General features: G+C 52.8%; 1 protein-coding gene across 2 annotated transcripts in view; it reads left to right on the forward strand.

Annotated features, from left to right (window-relative positions):
- The window catches only part of RAB11FIP4 (RAB11 family interacting protein 4), a 93,457-nt gene that overhangs the window by 68,859 nt on the left and 4,574 nt on the right, over window positions 1–20,024 (forward strand). For both annotated transcript variants that reach the window (XM_004706940.2, XM_045299732.1), the window contains 7 exons: window positions 12,136–12,374; window positions 16,115–16,309; window positions 16,918–17,052; window positions 17,354–17,389; window positions 18,164–18,263; window positions 18,435–18,538; window positions 19,377–19,517. In XM_004706940.2, coding sequence (XP_004706997.1) covers window positions 12,136–12,374; window positions 16,115–16,309; window positions 16,918–17,052; window positions 17,354–17,389; window positions 18,164–18,263; window positions 18,435–18,538; window positions 19,377–19,517 — 950 coding nt within the window. The remainder of the gene's footprint in view (window positions 1–12,135; window positions 12,375–16,114; window positions 16,310–16,917; window positions 17,053–17,353; window positions 17,390–18,163; window positions 18,264–18,434; window positions 18,539–19,376; window positions 19,518–20,024) is intronic.

The following is a 20,024-nucleotide window of genomic DNA, read 5'->3' on the forward strand; positions in this document are numbered from 1 at the left end:
TTGTCCCACTATCATGTTCAGCCTTCATTTGGGTTTCAGTAATTCTTCTCGGTTACATTACCCTTGGTCACGCCCCACCAGGCCTCCTACACCCTCCTCACCACCGATTTGGATCACTTGTTGTTTCCTTGTCCCTGGGTTTGTTAACACCAGTACCTTTCCCCCCACCTCCCGCTCTCCCATGTCCCCCTGTAACTGTCGGTCCTGTTGTTTCTCCTCCAGATTGTTCATCCAGCTTATCTTATTTAGACAGACCTGCGGAGATAACATACACAAAAACAAGCCAGAGCAAAACCAAGCAACAAAAGAAAACAAAACAACAAGCCAATGACTAAAAACAAAATAAAACACAAGCTTGTAGTTAGTTCAAGGACTGTTCGTTGGCCTTTAGGAGTGTTTTCCAGTCGAGTCTGATGGGGTGCCAAGCCCTGGCCCCAAAGTCTATTTTTGGCATTCTCTGGGGACTTCGTTGCTCTGTTCCCTTGCTGTTCTGTTGCACACCCTTAGTGTTTTGCCCTGGTGTGGTGGGGTCAGATTGGGTAGAATTCCCACACTGTGTCTCCAGTGTTGTCCTCTGTAGAGCTATGGGTCAGTGAGGGATGTCCTGTCTCATAGTGGGGCCGGCCATGTGATCTTCTCTGTGGATTGGCTGCTCTGAGCAGGAATATCGTCCTCAAGGCATGGTAGGCCAGGATGTGCTCCTCTCTCTCTTCCTCCCCCTTCTTTTGCTCCATCTTGGAAGCATTTTTCAAACTCATCTGTTTGGATGGCTGACAGCACCTCCCTCATTTTTTTTTCTTCACCTCTTCTACGTCATCGTCGAATCACTCTGTCCTTTCATGTCCCTCTGCATTCGAGGAAACAAAAAGAAGTCACATGGAATGAGGTCAGGTGAGTAAGGTGTGTGGGACAAGAGAGGCGTGCTGTTTTTTGCCAAAAATTGGTGCACTGAGATGTTTGCGTGAGTAGGCACATTGTCACGGTGGCAAAACCAGTCCCCCGTCTGCCACAAATAAGGCCTTTTTTGTCGCACACTGTTAGGCTTGCTATTTTTTTCAGAACCTCTAAATAGAAAGCTTCATTAACCTGGTGGAACAAATTCAAAATGCACTACGAGTCAACATTTTCATCCTTTCAGGAAATAGACAGTCGTCCAGATGAGGTTTGTCATCGATCAACATTTTGAAATGAGAAAACCAGTCATACACTTGAGTTTTTCCCATAGCGCTGTCCTTATTAGCTGTGTTCAGCATCACAATGGTTTCTGTGGCATTTTTCCTTCTAAGTTTTGCTTTATACAGTTTCAAAATGTCATTATATGCACAGACATTTACACCAATGCTGCCAGTGTTTCCAATTCTTAGTGACCCTGTAGGACAGGGTAGAATTGCCCTTGGGATTTGTGAGGCTGTGATGTGGTGGGCACCAAGTTGGGGTGTTAACTGCAAGGTCAGCAGTTTAAAACAACCATCTCCCCTAGGAGACAGATGAGGCTTTCTAACGCCTATAAAGAGTTCTACTCCCATAAAGGGCAGGTCTATCCGGTCTTACAGGGTCGCTATGAATCAGAATCCATTCACTGGCTGTGAGTTTGCAGTTTGGGGAATCTTTTCAGAAAAGAACCCTGATAGCATGGTAGATTGCATTGGGCTGCTAATGGAAAGGTCAATAGTTTGAACCCACCAGTGGTTCCAAGGGAGAAAGATGAGGTTGTCTGCCATAGGCTCAGAAACCCACAGGGGCCGTTCTGCTCTGTCTTGTATAATCACGATGAGTTGGAATGAGTTGGTTTGGAAATTTTTCGAAAGCAGGCTGCTACGTCTTTCCTTTGCAGAGTGGCCAGTGCTGACTTTTCAGTTAAGCAGCCAATTGTTTGGCCCCTGCACTGCCCGGATTTCTTGTATAAAGCTTTCGGAATGTTATCTTGTTAAGTTGATGCCTTTATCGTTTTAAAATGTTCTTCTCTCTCATGCCTCAACACCTACTTTGTCTGGTGTTAATTAATCCTGCCAGCTTTCTTTTGGCAAGTGCTTGCACGAGATAAATTGTTTTATTCTTTTATTTTCAACCTGTCTGCCCTTGTCTAGGAGCCCTGCTGGCACAGCAGCTACGTGTGGGGCTGCGGGCTGCAAGGTTCATGGGAAACCACCAGCCGCTCCTTGGGAGAAGGATGGGACTTTCCACTCCCCCCAAAAAGCGACAGTCTCCAAAATCCACAGGAGCAGTTCTAGCTTGCCTGTAGGGTCACTATCAGTCGGAATCAATTCAATGGCATTGACTTTGGTCTTTGGTTTATGTCCTTATGTTAAAATTATGTCTCTTATAAATGGCATGTGGTTGAAGGTGTTTCATGCATGTATAATGTGACAGTGTCTGTCCTAGTACAATTGGTCAGTCCATTTTCATTTAGTATATTGCTGAAGTGATTGAGTTTGTCTGTCATCTTGACTTGTGTTGTTCTTGTAGCCACCCCTTCTTTTTCCCCCCTTGTTCTATATTCTTTAGGATTATCTAGTACTTCTTAGTTGTTGTTGTTTTTTTTTTTCGATCCTTCTATTACAGGTTTAGCAATACCCCTTTACTTTTGTAACCGCCCCCTTTCACATGCTCAAGACGGAAATGGCTTGGTGAGATAGTAGAGTCTTGGTAGCTTTGGGTGGGTGGACAACTAGCCACAAGGGGCATTTCCTATGGGGACACACTGTAGTCCAGGCCTGGCCTGCAGCCTAGCAGGGTAGCTGGCACTTTGTGTACCCCTAGAATTAAGCTGCCACTTGTCCCACAGAGCACCCTAGATAGACAAGGACTCATCTGCAGTGAGGTCATGCTCAGGTGTGGAGCTCGGACAGGCCTGGGGCAGCTTGTTCTCATCAGAAGGGTGGCAGGTGGACTTGGGAAGAGGGGAGCTCTTTAGAGATTTGGATGGACATTACAGGACCTTAGGCTCTTAATACTCACTGAGTAAGGCCCCACAGCCTTTAGGGCAGGTTGGCCATACTGGTCAGTCTGCTAGCAGGAGCTAGCAGATGTTGCCAGGGTCTTTCTACCTGAGACCTTTTACTGGTGCTGCCAGAACACCGTTCGCTCCCAGCCCTTACTGAGGACACCCTATCTTTATGTCCTCTCAGAACCCTTAGTCCCCTCTGTCTGTCGCCCTCAGGAGGTTTGCCCCACTCCACTCCCACAGGGGGGACTTAGTGCAGCTCTCACTCTAGCGCATCCCAGAGTCCTCTTGGAGCTGCACCCTCCACCTCTGCCTCCCCTGCACTGCGGATGGCAACGTGCATCAGCAATGTATGTGTTGTGGGGCATGTGACACTGAGGAGAGAACGCAAGAGTTGTGAGTACAGCACAGGGGAAAGCCACGTGGGCCACACTGTGGCTCCGTGTGGTGTTGCAGGCTCTAACAGAATACAGGATTCCACTAGATTTCACTTTGTCTAAATGGCACAGCGTTGGTGAGAAACGCAAGGAGCAAGGTTTGTTTTATCTCTTCAGCTGAGTTGCAGCATGAGGTCCCTGAGCCAGTGGCACTGCTCCCGGATTGCCCGAGAGAGAGCCTTGGTCTCCGGGGCGGGGTGTGTGTGTGTGTGTGTCCGTCCGTCTGCACACATACACACCCTTAGGGTGGAAGTAGAGGGTAGTGGTTGGGGCAGCTTCAGGTCCAATTGAGGGGTGATCTTGAGCTTTCAGTGACCCTCCCTGTAAATCTTGGAGCTCTTCTTTGGGAGGGGAGAGCTGAAAGCGGGGGTAGGAGTAGGAGGGGGACGGCGCACAGGGGAGGCAGGCAGTTGCAGAGGGGCTGGGGCAGCTCCGAGGTGGTCCCTTGAGTCTGGGAACGGGGCAGCCTGCCCTGTCTTGCTGACCCAGGTCTCCTGTACAGAGCAGGAAGCACAGCTGTAGAGCTCTGTCTTGGAGTATGAGGTCAGTCCCCAGGCCTGGCGGAGACAGGGACAAACCCTGGTGGCTTGGTGTTCCAGGACCCCCTTGCTTGCCCAGGTGGAGACGAATGAGCCGAGGCTAAGTTGGAACAGCAGCCTCCTTGGGTGGCACCTGGGCCGCTCGCTGTTGACCCAGCAGCTCACTAGCATGGCAGGGCAGGACTGCAGGGCCAGAGTTGGCAGTCACACGCAGGAGGAGTGGACAGCTTCCTGATGTCTGCTGCCAGCTTCTTTGCATGAGGAGGATCCCAGCTCAAGTAACCCTACCTGCTCCCTCCCTGTGGACTTTGGGGTGCTGGCCCCATGAGTTATCTCCCTAATGATCAGCCATCCTTGGGAAAGACCCAGTGAGCACCTGCCCAGGCCCTTTTGTCCTGGGCTGACCTGCTCTGCTGAGCTACCTCCCGCATGAGGCTGGCTTTGTGTCCACTCTCCCCACAGTGTCTTCCCTGCAGTGGTGCCCCAAGTGTGTCCACTGCTGCCTCACTGCAAGAGAGGCTGGCATGTGCCCGCCCAGGATATTTTTACCCAGCCTTGTCCCCACAGAGCTGTTCTCTGGCTCCAAGCTCCTGCCTGGGGAGTGGAGCCCTTGCCAGGGCTGGGGGTGGGTGAGCGAGCGTTGGCGCCTCACAGACCCTCTTCCCTAGCAGCTTCCCATTCTAGCACTTACTCAGGGTGTAATTAAAGTGCAGAAAGACCTGCCAGGAGAGTGGGCAGGGACCGTGGTAGGCCGCAAAGAGGCACTGGTCTCTGAAGAGCAGAGCACGCTTTGGGACTTGGTTTCCAGCAGCTGATTCAAGCCCACCTGCAGTCTAGTGTGCCACTTGGGGGTGGGGGTGGGGGGTCAGGGAGTGGGCTCCGGGGACTGATAGAGGCCACATGCTGACAATGAGGATGACACCGTGCAAAGTGGTTAAGACAGGAATTATGTAATCCTAATGATCACTTCATTTTGTAGATGGGGAAACTGAAGTTGCAGAACTAGTAAGTAGTGGAATCGGGGGATGAACCCAGTCAGTTCATCTCTAGAGCCTGTCCACAGTACCAGTTTGTCTCCCTCTGGTCACGTGCATGTTGGTAGCATCTGCACAGGGAGACACATACTTCCAGGTACTCTACGGTAATGCTGCCAGCTCAGTATTTTCACCCTCACTTTTAGATGAAGTTTAGAAATCGACTAACGTAACTGAAGTAATACAGCCAGCAAGTAGCCAGGACAGAATTGACCCCTGTCCTGGGGGTTCTTGTGTGTGGACGCTCCGCCCAGCCCATCATACTGTTGTGAACTTGGGTTCAACAAGTGCTTATTGATCACAAGTGGGTGCCTCTGAAGAGCGGTGCTGTAGGGCTTGCAGCCTAAGAGGGGAACGGAATCTTTGTCTCTTCAGCTTCTTGTAGCTGATGATGATCCGTGGTATTTATCACGCTTGTTAATACACCTGTCTCCATTGTCCCAACGTATGGCGCGTGTGTGCACACATGCACACACACACATACCCATACATCCAGGTCTAACATACTCTTTATATGTTGTCACTAAAACACAATTAGATTTACTCATTAACGTTGCAAGCAAGGTCATGGTTGCAGATACGGGGTTTGGACTTAACATATGTTTCTGGGGGAGCACAGTTCAATATGAAGCTCATGTGCCCTCCGTGATGCTAGTGACCAGGATCCAGACCTGGAGACACTCATGTAGGAACTTCCTTCTCCTGGGGAATAGAAGACGTTCTGTCTCCCAGAACCAGCACCATCTGTACTAACCCTTGCCTGACTGCATTGTTTCCTACCTCGATTTTTTTTGTTGATAGCATTTTCAGTATTCAAAAGCATAGTGAAAACAAGAGGGGAATTTTTTTTTTAAAGTAATGTGGACTTTGATACAATTATGTGGGACACACATTAGGGGGCTTCAAAAAGTTGGTGGGAAAATGGAATTAAAAGATCGTAGAATTTTTCCAAGAATTTTTGAAGCCTTCTTCGTTATGTCCCCAGTGGAGTCTGGCGGTAGGGCCCGTTTCTTCAGATTCACACAGGTCCAGGCAGCAGTGCCCACCACAACTGGGACTGCGTCTTCCCAAGAAACCTAAAAGGCTCCAAGTGTTATTGTGCAGTAGATATCCCATGGGTCCTGAAAGGGTTATTTACCGGGGAAATGCAGGGTAATAGTGCATGTGGCTTGGAGGTGGGTGAGGCCCTGCCACACTCCCTCAGCAGAGCTTGGACAGTGGGGCATTGTCGGCCACTCTGAGGCTTGGACAGCTCCCCTGCGTGTCTTGATAACTTGGCCTTTTCAGCTGTGAATTCAGCCCTTGCCAACTTCCTACAGAGGAAGGAGTGCCTTGGGGGCCTACTGATGGGTGATGAGGCTCTTGAGACTGGGGAGGCCCTGGGGACAGGCCACATGCCTCTGGGTTCCCACTGCCAGCCGCAGCCAGAGACGGGCCAAGGGGGAGTGGGAGGCGTGGAGGCAGACTCGGTGGCAGGGACCAGGGATCTCCAGAATCCCAGGCCAGCTTGCCCCCCAGGCCAGCCTCATTGTGGAGAGCACCCCTCCTGTCTGTGGAGGACCAGCTGGCAGATCAGCAGAAGCCGCAGGGTTTGCAGAGATGGCTCCTCCCCTGTAGCAAATCACCCACCTGGAAGCGGGGCCAGGTTTAATGACCCCACTGCTGCCAACCCTCTGGTGCTTGTATAAATGACCATGTGTGACCCACGGAGCAGCCTTATGTGGGAGAGGTGATTGCCCCCACTTGATGGAGGTCCAGGGTGGTGGTCACTCACTCAAGGTCATAGGGCCAGCCAGCGCTGAACCCCCCAGTTTGCAGGCTCCCAGCCTCCATCCCCTCCCAACGGCCTCCTGGGACTGACCTGGGAAACATGGTGTCTGTATTACTCCCTCCACTTCTGGGGCCTCAGCAGGAGCAGGAAGAGGGGCGGGGGGTGGGTGGGGGGAGGTGGGCAAAGGAGATGGCCCTGGGAGTGGCCTGAGTACAGAACCAAATGTGGAGCCTGCCCTGTGCTTCTGGGGAACGGGAGGCTCTGGGCTCAGGGTTGGTCGTGAGGGCCCCAAGTCCCTAAGACAGCAGTTCTCAACCTGTGGGTCACGACCCCTTTGGAGGTCAAACGACCCTTTCACAGGGGTCGCCCATTTCATAACAGTAGCAACATAACAGTGATGAAGTAGCAACAAAAATAATGTTATGGTTGGGGGTCACCACAACATGAGGACCTGCATGAAAGGCTGCGGCATTAGGAAGGTTGAGAACCACTGCCCCAAGCGCTCCCAGAAGACCAGACACCTTTGCTGCAGGAGTCAGGCTAAACGCCAGGCTGGATGTGTCCTGGAGTTGGTCCCTGCTGGTCACTAGGTTGTCTCTGTGAAATCTTTTTTTTTAAATCATTTTAGTGGAGGCTCATACAGCTCTTATCACGATACATGCATATATACATTGTGTCAAGCACATTTGTACATTTGTTGCCATCATCGTTTTTTCTTTCTGAGACTGTAACTTTTTGAAATCACTTTATTGTGGGCTTGTACAACTCTTATCACAATCCATACATCCATCCGTTGTGTCAAGCACATTTGTACATTCGTTGCCATCATCATTCTTAAAACATTTGCTTTCTACTTGAGCCCTTGGTATCAGCTCCTCATTTTCCCCTCCTTCCCCAAGCACCCTCACAAACCCTTGATAATTTATAAGTTATTATTATTTTGTCATGTCTTACACTGTCCGACACCTCCCTTCATCCACTTTTCTGTTGTCTGTCCCCTAGTGGGCGGTTGTATGTTGGTCCTTGTGATCAGTTTCTCTTTTCTACCCCACCTTCCCCTTAACCTCCTGGTAGCTCCACTCTCATGATTGGTCCTGAGGGGTTTATATGTCCTGGATTCCTTGTGTTTCCCAGTTCTTATCTGTACCCGTGTATATCCTCTGGTCTAGCCAGATTTATAAGGTAGAATTGGGGTCATGATAGTGGGGGCAGGGAGGAAGCTTTAAAGAACTAGAGGAATATTGTATGGTTAATAATTTCTTTCTTTTTTTTAAAAACATTTTATTAGGGGCTCATGCAACTGTTATCGCAATCCATACACACATCAATTGTGTAAAGTGGCTTTTGTACATCATTCTCAAAACATTTTCTCTCCACTTAAACCTCCGATATGGTTAATCATTTCTATACAGCACCCTGACTGGCTTGTCTCCTCCCCACGGCCCTTCTGTAAGGGGATGTCCAGTTGCCTATAGATGGGCTTTGGGTCTCCACTCCACACTCTCCCTCATTCACAATGATATGATTTTTTGTTATTTGATGTCTGACCTGATCCCATCGACACCTCATGATCACACAGGCTGGTGTGCTTCTTCCATGTGGGTTTTGTTGCTTCTGAGCTAGATGGCCGTTTGTTTATCTTCAAGCCTTAAGACCCAGACGCTATATCTTTTGATAGCTGGGTACCATCAGCTTCATGGAATGCCAGTTTAATAGAGCAAAGTGTTCTTGCATTGAGGGAGTACTTGAGTGGAGGCCCAATGTCCATCTGCTACCTTAATACTAAACCTATCAATATATGCACATAGATCTATTTCCCCATCATCATATATAAATATATTTACATATGTACATGCTTGTATTTAGACCTCTATAAATGCCCTTTGCTTCCTAGTTCTTTCCTCTATTTCCTTTTACTTTTCTCTTGTCCCACTATCATGCTCACCCTTCATGTGGGTTTCAGAAATTCCTTTTGGTTACATTGCCCTTGGTCAAGTCCTACTGGGCCTCCTACACCCTCCTCACCATCGATTTTGGATCACTTGTTGTTCCCTTGTCCCTGGGTTTGTTAACACCCACTTCCTTTCCCCCACCTCCCCCTCTCCCATGTCCCCCTGGAACTGTAGGTCCCGTTGTTTTCTCCTCCAAATTGTTTATCCCCCGTATCTTATCTAGGTAGACCTGCAGAGAAAATAATATGCACAAAAAAACAAAACAGAGCAAAACAAAACAAAAGAAAACAAAATAACAATAACAAAAAAACAAAGTCATGGCCCCCTAGGCTGCTGGAAGCGCGTTCCATCCTCTCTATTGCCCTCACCCTCCCTCCTGATCCTCAAAGCAGGGAAGGGGTGTCTCTTGTCACACCTCTCAGGAAAGGAGAGCATGGCTGTGGAAACATGGTGTGGCCTGGGGCAAGGGAGCAGCTCGCCCACCCTGTCCACACACCTTTCCCATTCTGTGGTTCTCTTGGGAAGGAGCCTGCTACCCATGGGGCATGGCGAGTTCCCGGATGCTGGGAATCTGCCTTGAGTTTGTTCTGAATTCCACTGGAATCTTGCCAGCAGCATGAGAATTTGCCTCCCCCGCCCCAGGGCAGAGGAATCTTAAGGTTCTGTGCATTCCCTGGTGCTGGGCCTGGGCGAGGCAGCCTGTTCTCCAAATCTTATACCTGGTAACCCGTGGCCTCAGAAGCCACGTGCTCTCTGGAACAAGCGGGTTGGGAGGTCTCCGGGAAATCTTCTCAGTGAGGTCCATCAGCCGGCTTTCTAAAGTGACAGGAAGCCCTCTCAGCTGGGAGGAGTGGCTGGGAGCCCACAAGAGGCTGCCCTGGCCCTGCCTCCCTCCCTGAGGTGGTCGGGATGGAGCCTGTTGCCAGCACACTTCTGGGCCCAGTGGGAGCAGACTTGGGCCTTCACCTAGCCCCTTCTCCTGGGCCAGAGTAAGCCCTTGGGGTCACTAGGACCATGGCCCCCATGCCCAGAGCAAATGCCAAACCAAATGGGCCCCTGGGACAGGCCCAAACATGTATTGATTGTCCTGCACAGACCGAGATGTATGGTGACTTAAAAAAAAAAGCGGGGTGAAGTTTTACAGAGCAAATCAGTTTTCCATTCTGTAATTCATATATATGTGGTATCATCTGTTTTATCACTCTTTGTACCATGTTGTACCATTTGAATTTTCGGGAAAACTGCTAGAGTTGGCTTTGACATTCCTGCTTGCATTGGACAAGCACAGGTTGGACTGAAGGTGTTACTGTGGGCACCAACTCCGTTTCAGAGGAACAGATTTGTGTGTGTGTGTGTGTGTGTGTGTGTGTGTGTGTGTGTTGGGGGCTGAGACTTCTCTTCAGGAGCCTGGCTGTAGGTCTCAGCAGAGTTCTCTGTGTACAGAAGTCCTAGGGGCAACCCTCCTGCTCTGGGCCCCATCTTTCCTGGGTACAGTGAGGGCAAGGGACTGGTACCTTCACCTTTGCCGTCTATATTCCTCTCGGCTCTAACAGGGCTGTTGCAAAGGACGGGCATGCGTGACTGAGGACACTTGGTCAAATATGAGGGACCAGGTGGAAGTGGGCTCCACCCGAGGACTCCCTGTCTAAAGAGGGGCTTAGGGGCTTGTTGGATGGGGGAAAGGGGCAACTTGGGGAATTCCTGACTCCGACTGGTGTTTAGACCAGCCACACGAGCAGGCCTGGTGGTTAGACCAGCCACACGAGGCCACTCCCCACGCAGCTCAAGCTCTCAGGCCAGCAACCAGGATCCTGGCATGTTTCTGTGGAAGGGGGGTGGGGGTGGCCATCAAGCTCCTACCTGTACCACACAAGTTGGTGTCTCCAGGCAGAGTGCTGGTCAGAAACACATCCTGGTGTGTCTGGTGTCCAGTTAACCGAAGCCCATGCTGGGCACCTGGGGTGCATGGGGGCTGGTCTCTGCTTGGCTTGGTGTTGTGTCTGCCTTCTGGAGTGGCTTGATGCAGCTTCCGCAGGCCCAGCTGACATGCTGCTGGGCAGAGCGTGGGCTTTGGGGACACACAGTCCTTCAGTGTCTGTTCCGGCTGGCCACTGACTCCCCCACAGCCCAAGGCAAGTCATGGCAATGACGGCTAGCCAGTTCATAGGGTTGTGACTTGCAAAATGGAAGAGGTCCTGAGAAAGCCACAAAATGAGCACTCCTAGCAAGGGGTTAACTCTTCTTCTTCCCCAGGGGCTGGGAGGGTAAGCGGGTGTGCTGGAGAAGAGCTGGGCTCTGGTGCTCCGAGGGTGGAGGGTGTGTGCAACCTTGTGGCCCGTAGGCACAGCCGGCTCTTACAGGATTGCTTGCCTGTGGAGTGGGAAGTGGGCACGGTGAGAAAGTTGCTACAGTAGCTGGAGTGCTCGGCCTTCATGATAGCTCCCTATCAAGTTCACTACCCTCACTACCCCTGAGAGTTTGGACAGTCCATGAAACGTCACATCAGTGATAAATAGAACAAGCATGTGGCAGCTCAAGGCAGACAAGGACCTACCTCCCCTACCGGCCAGCAGACTTCTGGCAAGTTGCTTCAACTCTCTGAGCCTCCACTGCCCCCATTAGTAGCAATCGGAAGAGGCGGCATGAGTCATAAATGAGATGGCAGCTCAGAGCCTCCAGACCTTGGTCACTGGCTGCCCCATGAATGTTGAGGTCCTCTTGTTTCTGTCGTCAAGGCACTCTCGGCGTGCAAATGAGCAGTGTGACCAGGGCGCAACGCAGTATGATAGATTGAGAGCCATGTGGGACTGGCCCTTGTAAACACCATGGGTGATCTTCAGTGCACAGCCCCGCGGCCTCCTCATTCGGAGCTGTGTGGCTGGCTGATGCCAATTTTACTAGTCCATCTGGTGTGAGGCTGGTATCCCAGCACAAGTGGAGCCAAGCTCATCAATCACCGTCTGTGTTTGGTCTTCAGATCTCCCAGTGGAGTAGACCCCCCAGAAGGGTTGCCTGCTTACCCAGTGCTGTGGGTGGTCACTCATCCGGTGGTAGGGAGGTGTGAGAGGATCACCCATCCCCCTCTGGTTACCAGCTCCCTAGGATGGTCTTGATCCGTATTTATTTGCCAAGCTCTTTTCTCCTATTATCCTTTCTGAAGTCTTAAGGTGGGTGGGAGGGAGCAGCCAACTTCCTCACGGGTGCTAATTGGCTGTCCTATGGACGGTCTTCCTCCCAGCCTTAAAATTTCCCAGAATTCTCAGGAGTTGGCCCATGTGAAAGACACCCACCCCCACTTTACACCACTGAGATGGATTGCCAGTATAAAATCAGGTTTTCAACTTGGTCTCTAGGTCTGGGCCTCCCTTTGTCTAGCCCCTGCTGCCTCCTTTGTGTCTGGTGAGGCCTCTGAGCCCCGGAGAGCCGGCCTTGCTCACTGTTTCACCTCTGTTTCCCAGGGCAGCGAGGTTTCAGGCCCCACCTTTGCTGATGGGGAGCTTGTCTGCAGGGAGCCTGGCTTCTTTCCTGAGGAGGAGGAGGAGGAAGAGGAGGCGATGACACTGGCCCCTCCTGAGGGCCCCCAGGAGGCAGATATGGAGAGTCCCATGGAAAGCACCCAGAGCCTGGAGGGGTCGTTCGGGAGCCCAGCCGAGGAGAAGGATGCGGGGCTCAGAGGCCTGTTTCTGCCAGAGGACAAGTGAGTTAAAATGGTCCAAAGCCAATGAGCAGTAGGTGACTGGTGGGCCCGGAGTGCTGCCCTCAGAGCGTCTCTCGAGGAAGGAAACAGGAGAAGACCTGCTTGAGATGTGCATTGTGGGCGTTAGTTTCATGGGTGTTTAAAACAGCAATAAATTCCAAGCAGCCCAAATGTTTATTACGGATACTTCTGGAATTTTAGGCATCTATGTACAATCAGAGGTGCCCTGGTGGTGTAGTGGCGAATGCATTGGGCTGCTAACTGCAAAGCCAGCAGTTCTAACCCACCAGCCGCTCCGCAGTAAAAAATGAGGCTGTCTGCCCCATAAAGAGTCACAGCCCCAGAAACCCACAGGGGCAGTTCTACCCTGTTCAGTGGGGTGGGTGGCCATGGGTCAGAATCATCTTGATAGTAGTGGGTGGGTGTTTGTTCATTCCCTCATTTTTCTGGTGCAGTGTCAAGCCCTAATGGCCCCAAGGGTTCAGCACTGGACTCCTAACAGAGCTGGGTGGTTCAAAGCCACCAGCCTCTCCGAGGGAGAAAGGTGATGCTCTGGACGCGTTACGGAGAGTTCTGCTGTGTCCTAGTGCAGGGGCCGTGGCCCTGTCACACAGCTGCTCATGTAGTGGGGACCCCCGCCATAACATGATTGTCGTTGTCATTTTACTACCCTGATGAATCAGGGCGACCCCTGTGAAAGGGTCGTTTGACCCCCAAAGAGGTTGCCACCCAGGTTGAGAACCACTGTCCTAGAGGATCCCTGTGTATCAAAAGATCCAAAACAAACTATTATGTCGATGTGAAAGAGGGGGCGTTGGAGTGGAGACCCAAAGCCCATCTGTAGATAATCGGACATCCCCCCACAGAGAGGTTACAAGGAAGGGACGATTCAACCAGGGTGCAGTATAGCACTGAGGAAACACACATCATTCCTCTAGTTCCTCCTGAATGCTTCTCCCCGCCCCCCCCTCCCCAACTACCACGACCCAGTTCTGCCTTACAAATCTGGCTAGACGGAGTATACACATTAACACAGATAAGAGCTCTTAACACATGAAATTCAGGACAGATAAACCCTCAGGAACACTAGTGGGAGTAGAGGAGAGAGGGGGGGGAAGGGGGAGCCCATCACAAGGTTGGATATATAACCCACCCCCCAAAGGGGATGAGTAACAGAAATGTGAGTGAAGAGAGACAACGGACAGTGTAAGACATGAAATAACAGCAATGATATATAATTGATCAAGGATTCGCAAGGGGAGAAAAAAGAGGAGCTGATACCAAGGGCTCAAGTAGGAAGAAAATGTTTTGGAAATGTTGATGGTATCATATGTATAAGTGTGCTTAATACAACTGAATGATAATTTTTATAAGATTTTTAAGAGCACCCCCAAAAATGATTAAGGTCTATTTTTAACACTTTAATGACAATGGAGTAAATGATTTTTCACTAGGTAGGTGTAAAGATGTCCATGAGTAACTATTAGATTTGTTAAAAACATGTACTTTCTACTGGGCAAGAGGAGCATTGGTGGTGCAGTGCAGTGGTTAAATCTCTCAGCTGAAAACCAAAAGGTTGACAGTTCAAACCCAACAGCCACTCTCCTGAAGAAAGCTAGGGCAGCCTGCTTCCATAAAGAGCCCCAGCCTTGGCAACCCGGCAGGGAAGTTCTGGGCTGTCCTATAGCATCCCTGTGAGTTGACTTGACTCACTACTAGAGATATGGTTTGCGATATAGGAGGGGGGTTCAAAAGGCTGTGGAAACGTGGAATTGAAAGATAATGGAAACTTTCTATGAGCTTTTTCAAGCCCCCTCTTACTGGGAGGTGCTGCTAGAAGGAATTGGAACAGAAACTTGAAGCTGCTATCTGGACGGCAAGGCCAATCATAGTGGTAGCTTCCTCACTGCGGGATTGTCGTGTTGTCTGTATTGAGCCATACACCCTCCAAATAGGAAATGCTATTTCAAAATCATCGTAGTGACCTTTTAGTTGGGTGTCAGCAGAGGAGAGTCCATCCCACAGCAGCCCCCACAAAATCTCTGGAGCGATACTTACAGGATGACAGAGGCAGCTGCCATACCCTCCCCCCCCCCCCAATCACTGAGATGTGCGAGGGGAGGGGTTAAGCCATATGAAATTGATCATGAGAGCAAATGCATTTTTACCTCCATTAAAAGGTAATTCATATGGTTTCTTCTAATAACGTGCTTTGCCATGCAGGGGCTCCAGCGCCAGTGGCTCTGGTGTCTGTGTCCTCGGTGGGCCTTTGGGGCTGTTTATTGATGAGGAAGCTCATCAGCTGTTCGTATGACTAAGCAGCCCCAGGGCAAGCGGTCATGGACAGCAGACCTGTTGTCCTTTGGGCCAAGCATCTGCCCCTTGGTCTTTCCGGTTGGAAAGATCTCTTTCTCTGAGGCCCATCAGCAGGACTCAAGCCCCAGTGGTCAAGAGCATTCTTATAAAATCCACTGGAGAATGTGCTGAGGAGTATGATTACGCCATTCCCCCAGAAGCGCTAAGGAGCCTAGGGAAGTGAGTGAAGCAGGGGTGGGGAGAGCCTTGATCCTGAGCAAGGAGGCGTTTGCCCAGTGATTTAGGAAGAAGCAGGGCTTCTTCCGGACACAGACCGAGAATTGCTGCCTTAACCCTTTACAAACTTTTACTATTTTGTGTTTCCTGTTTTCTGAGGGTGGACTTCATAGAGGTTGGAAAAACCCTCATGAGTAATGGCACACAGAAGCGACTGCATCGTGACCAAAGGGGAATCTATTTGGGCAGATAACGGGTTGTACAGCTGTTTGTTCTTAGATCATGGATGGGGCTCAACTGGGTGGTGGGGGCGGGGATACTGGGTTACCACCAGGACCCTGGAGTCTGTGTACATGGGATTCAGCTTCTTTGAAGCACAGATCCGTTCCCGGAGTGGAGAGGAGCACCTTACCTAGTAGCCCCTAGTTCCCTGTCTCATTTCACCGGACAAGGAACCCTGAGCTGTGCAAACTGTGTGCACATGCTAGCCCTCTGCTCGCATGGCCCGTCTCCCGACCAGCCACCATTCCACGCCCCCCCCCCCGTCCCTCCTCCCGCTCCATTGGCCTCTCAGGTACTGGGTCTGGCTGCAGCTAAGATTTTGTTCCCACCTTTTACATGCTGTCCCATGCTATTGCCAGTCTTCCTTGCAACCTTTCAGCAACTGCGGATATGCTGTAACCTAGTAATGGAGACCCTGGGAGTGCAAATAGTCAGTGCACTTGGCCTCTAACCACAAGCTTGGGTTTTCAGGTCCATCGTGTGGTACCACCAAATCAAGGCCTGTTGACCTTTGCAGCAGTCAGCCCCAGGGAACCCCGTGGTGCACACTTCCACTGTGACATAGCTGGGGCCACACTGAGGTGGGGTCAACTAGGCACCAGCTGGTGACTGGTCAGCTTGACCACTGCGTGATCACTCTAATTTAGCCCTGGAGCAAATCAAGCCTAAGGTGGTAGCCGGTGTTCTGCACCGGTAGAGTCGCATCGATTTGAGTAGCTCTTATGCAAAGACAGTTGCTGTGGAAGTTCCCCTTGGGATCAGGTCCTAACAGTGTCTCAAGATACATCCTTAATCAGGCTCCCAGTTAGTAACACCCCCACCTCCTACCCCCGGCCCTCTGGAAGGCCCAGCTTCCCTGCCTTCAGCTGTGGCTGGGCCTTATTGACAGCCAGCTTTTCTGACTCGGGCTGCCTTCTGGCCCTCAGGTCCCTGGGCCACACTCCATCCATGACGACGTCGGACCTCTCCACACACTCCACCACCTCGCTCATCAGCAACGAGGAGCAGTTTGAAGACTACGGGGAGGGAGAGGATGCGGACTGTGCCCCCAGCAGCCCCTGCCCCGACGATGAAACTAGGACCAATGTCTACTCAGACCTGGGCTCTTCCGTGTCTTCCAGGTGGTGCCTGGGTCTAGGGTGGTGCTTGGAGTTCAGGAAAAGTGGCAGGACCAGTCCCCCCACGTCCCGGGGGTGCAGTTCTGAGGGAGCTGAGCCTCCAAGGGGCTCTGTCCCCCTGGGGTCTAGGTGGGCTGCATTTGCACCTTGGCTGAGGGCCTTCTCCCTCCTTCCAGCTTGAGAAACAGCTAACCAGCCAGCGGCTGTCTGCTGGGGGTCTTCATGGTCTTGCTCGCTGTCACTGCAGTCTGTCTCCTACTGTGACACCTACCCACCCTTCTGCGGCATTCCTGGCCTACTCTGACAAACGCTCAGTCGCCTTCTCTCTTAAAGGGGCATAGCTGACTCACTGGCTTCTCTGAGAGAGTTGAGCTATGGCTGCATTTCTACCATGCCCCAACCCCCACCACACATGGCTTCAGAAAGTTTGTAGGAAAACTCTATTATCTGTTAGTGCTATTTTCCCATGAACATTTTGGGGCCCTCCTGGTACAAGTTCAGAGGTAGGGGCCTTCACTAAAAGTGTAAAGGTCACAGTGAGCTCAGTGCCAGGGGGTGACAGCAGACTGGACCGCAGTTAAGACATTGTATGTCTTCCCGTTGTGACCCAGTGCGGGCCAGACCCCGAGGAAGACGCGACATGCGTACAGCAGTGAACTTTTGGATGTGTACTGCTCGCAGTGCTGCAAGAAGATCAACCTCCTCAATGACTTGGAAGCCCGGCTCAGAAACCTCAAGGCCAACAGGTGAGGCCTCAGGGCCAGGAGGCCAGGGCAGGTCAGAGTGGGCAGCGGCAGGCCAGGAGGCCTGTCCTCTGGCAGGTCAGAGCTCTCTCAGGGTGGTCTTAGTCCTCGGGACTGGAATTGTGCGGCAGCAGGAAAGTCGGGTGTTTGCCCAGAGCTGAGCTGATTAGTGAGCTCCCCTGAGTAGGAAGTATAGGCCAACCTGGGATTGGGCACCACAGCAGCCAGCGCCGTGTCAGTAAGGGACTGGATGGTGTAGAACTTCTTTCTGTTCAGTGACTTCTCTTTCTCACGTTCTCTTTAGCCCCAACCGAAAGATCTCCAGCACAGCCTTTGGACGGTAAGGCTCTCTCAGGAAGGGCAGCAAGAGCAGTCCCTTGCCCTGTGCACCTGCAGCCGGCCTGCTGATGAGCAGAGGGGAGGGAGGCCTGCCCCGACTCTTGTCCCCTCAGGCAGACTCCTAGGGATGCCTTAAGAGACACAGTCCACTGCTGTCCCTGCGCTGTTGGTCCCCTGCCTCTGCCCTGAAGCTGGGACCTGCACTGGCAGAGACCCTGGGTTCCCTCTGGCAGTGGTGACCTGGGTGTGACTGCTCCACTGGAGCTGGGCACTTTGCCAGGTGGCATCCTGAAGCCTGACCCCAGGACCGCACCCAGGGCTTGGGGAGGTGGCACTGAGTACCCTGGCTCGGCTCTCAGGAAGAAGGGCTGGGGCCTGGCCCAGGAGACCCTAGCTGCTGCCTATCAGGGAGGGGCTCAGGGAGCAGCTAGATTTCGCCTCTGATTGAGAATCATCTTAACAATCCACTACCTGTTTCCTGTCCCACCCTACCAGCGCAGGGTGGGCGCTCTCCCTCCCTCAGGTCGGCCAGGCCCTCTCAGATCTGCGGCACAGTTTGGAGCTGGAGGGTGGGGGCCAGGGCTTCGTGCCAGCTGGGCCCCTGTAGGGAGTAGTGGAACCCCACTGGACGCAGGTTGCTGAGGTTGCAGGAAGAGCTCGGTGATTGGCCATGCCTGCCAGGGAGTCCCTGAGCTGGGAGATCTGTTAGGGTCAGAGGTCAGGCCTTTTTAGAGGGGTCCCTGATTACACCCACCCCCACCCCCTGCCCCCGCAGGCAGCTCCTGCACAACAGCAACTTCAGCAGCAGCCAGGGAAGCACCGAGGACCTGTTCCGGGACAGCATCGACTCCTGTGACAACGACATCACTGAGAAGGTGGGTGCTGCTTCCCTGTCCGGCTGTTGTCGGGGACCCTGGTGGGCCAGGTACCCGACCCCCCCCCAGATGGGACTGTGCTCTTCCAGCTCCTTCAGAGGGCCGAGGACTGACTCCAAGGTCTCTGTCCCTGCCCTCCCCTGTCTCCTCCCCCTCCCCCACCGGCTGCAGGTGAGCTTCCTGGAGAAGAAGGTCACCGAGCTGGAGAATGACAGCCTGACCAATGGGGACCTGAAGAGCAAGCTAAAGCAAGAGAACACGCAGCTGGTGCACAGGTCAGGGCGGGTTCAGGCTAGACCCTTGGCTGGGCCTGGGGAATGGGGGGCCTAGCCCTATGGCTAAGGCCCAGGAGGAGGGAACCTGCCTGTCTCTTCCAGCTGGGAGGGCCTGTGACCCACCTGCCCCTTGTCCCACGGCCCTGCCCATGTAGGGGACTATGTAGGAGGGCAGGTCTTTGGGGGCCAGGGAGATAGGGTCTGAAGCAGGAGTCAGAGGGATAGGCCTGTGTGAAAGGGCCAGTCACTGCTCTGCCCTCCTCCTCCTCCTCCTTGCCTCCCCCTCCCCACTCCTGCCAGTGAGCTGTGGGTGGGAGCTGGCTGCCTTCACAAGGTGGCATGGAATGCAGTAAATTTTCCTCACCTTGAGGTCTGGTCTTCTGCCTGGTCAGACCCAAGGATGGGCCCTGTTGTGCTCCCACGTTGGCTGCATGGGGTGTGGGGAGACTTGCCATTGTCCACAGATGCATGTACCCAATGGGCTGCTGGTTTATGCCTGCCTAAGGGCCTGATGTGCTTGGGGCCACCAGCCAGGCCAGTAGGGAATAGAAGAGACCTGAAGACTGTCATCCAGGGCAAGATGAGGTCTGCTGTCCCTCCCTGCCCTGCCACCAAGAGGCCCACCCCTGCAACTGCAGGCCCCACCACCACCACCACCTCCACCACCATACCCTCTCTGCATCGCCATGGCAGGCACAGGGCAGAGCCACCTCTGTTTACATTTTTGGAGCCTCACAGACACCCACAAGAGGGGGCTCCCTGTGGCCACAACTTGGGTGGGACAAGAAGACTTGGGCCCCCAGGCTCGCCTGCTATCAGAGTCTGTTGCTGTCCTCAGGGTGCACGAGCTGGAGGAGGTGGTGAAGGACCAGGAGACCACTGCCGAGCAGGCCATGGAGGAAGCAGCTCGGCGCCACCGAGAGGCCTACAGCAAGCTGGAGCGAGAGAAGAGCACCCAGGTGGAGCTGCTCAATACCAGGTGCGCTGGGTGGGCAGTGTGCCAGAGCCTCCGCCACTCACCACTTGGCACTCAGGCCAGGTGCAGCACATCCTGAAACCCTGAGAGGAGAGTTCTGTTCAGGCTTGGAGCGCCCCCTGCTGTTAGGTTCTCCCCAACTCTGGACATTTGGGTCCACGGATCCAGGGCCCCAGGGGCTGGAGTGAATGGAAAACCTTCCCCCAGGCTCCTCACCGCTAAGTCCCTAGGAGAGCTCTGACCTCAGGGCTAGAGTCTCGAGGCAGGCAGGACAAGGAGCCTGGGAGCTGGTTGCTCACCCAATAGTTCCATGACCTTGTCACGGCCCCAGGCCTTGGTTTCCCCATGCCATCCCCTCCCTCTCTCCCCCACAAGGGTGACTGCACCACAGAACCCTATCCACCGGTGAGCCCTGTCATGCTGGCCCAAGGCCACTGGGTGCCCACAGAGAGAACAGCTGCCAGGGTGCATCTCCGCCGACCCCTCAGGGTCCTCCTGGAGCCTGCGGGG

The sequence above is a fragment of the Echinops telfairi genome, unplaced genomic scaffold (genome assembly GCF_000313985.2).
Source record: "Echinops telfairi isolate 266 unplaced genomic scaffold, ASM31398v2 ScPeMD7_7458;HRSCAF=8496, whole genome shotgun sequence".
NCBI lineage: Eukaryota > Metazoa > Chordata > Mammalia > Afrosoricida > Tenrecidae > Echinops > Echinops telfairi.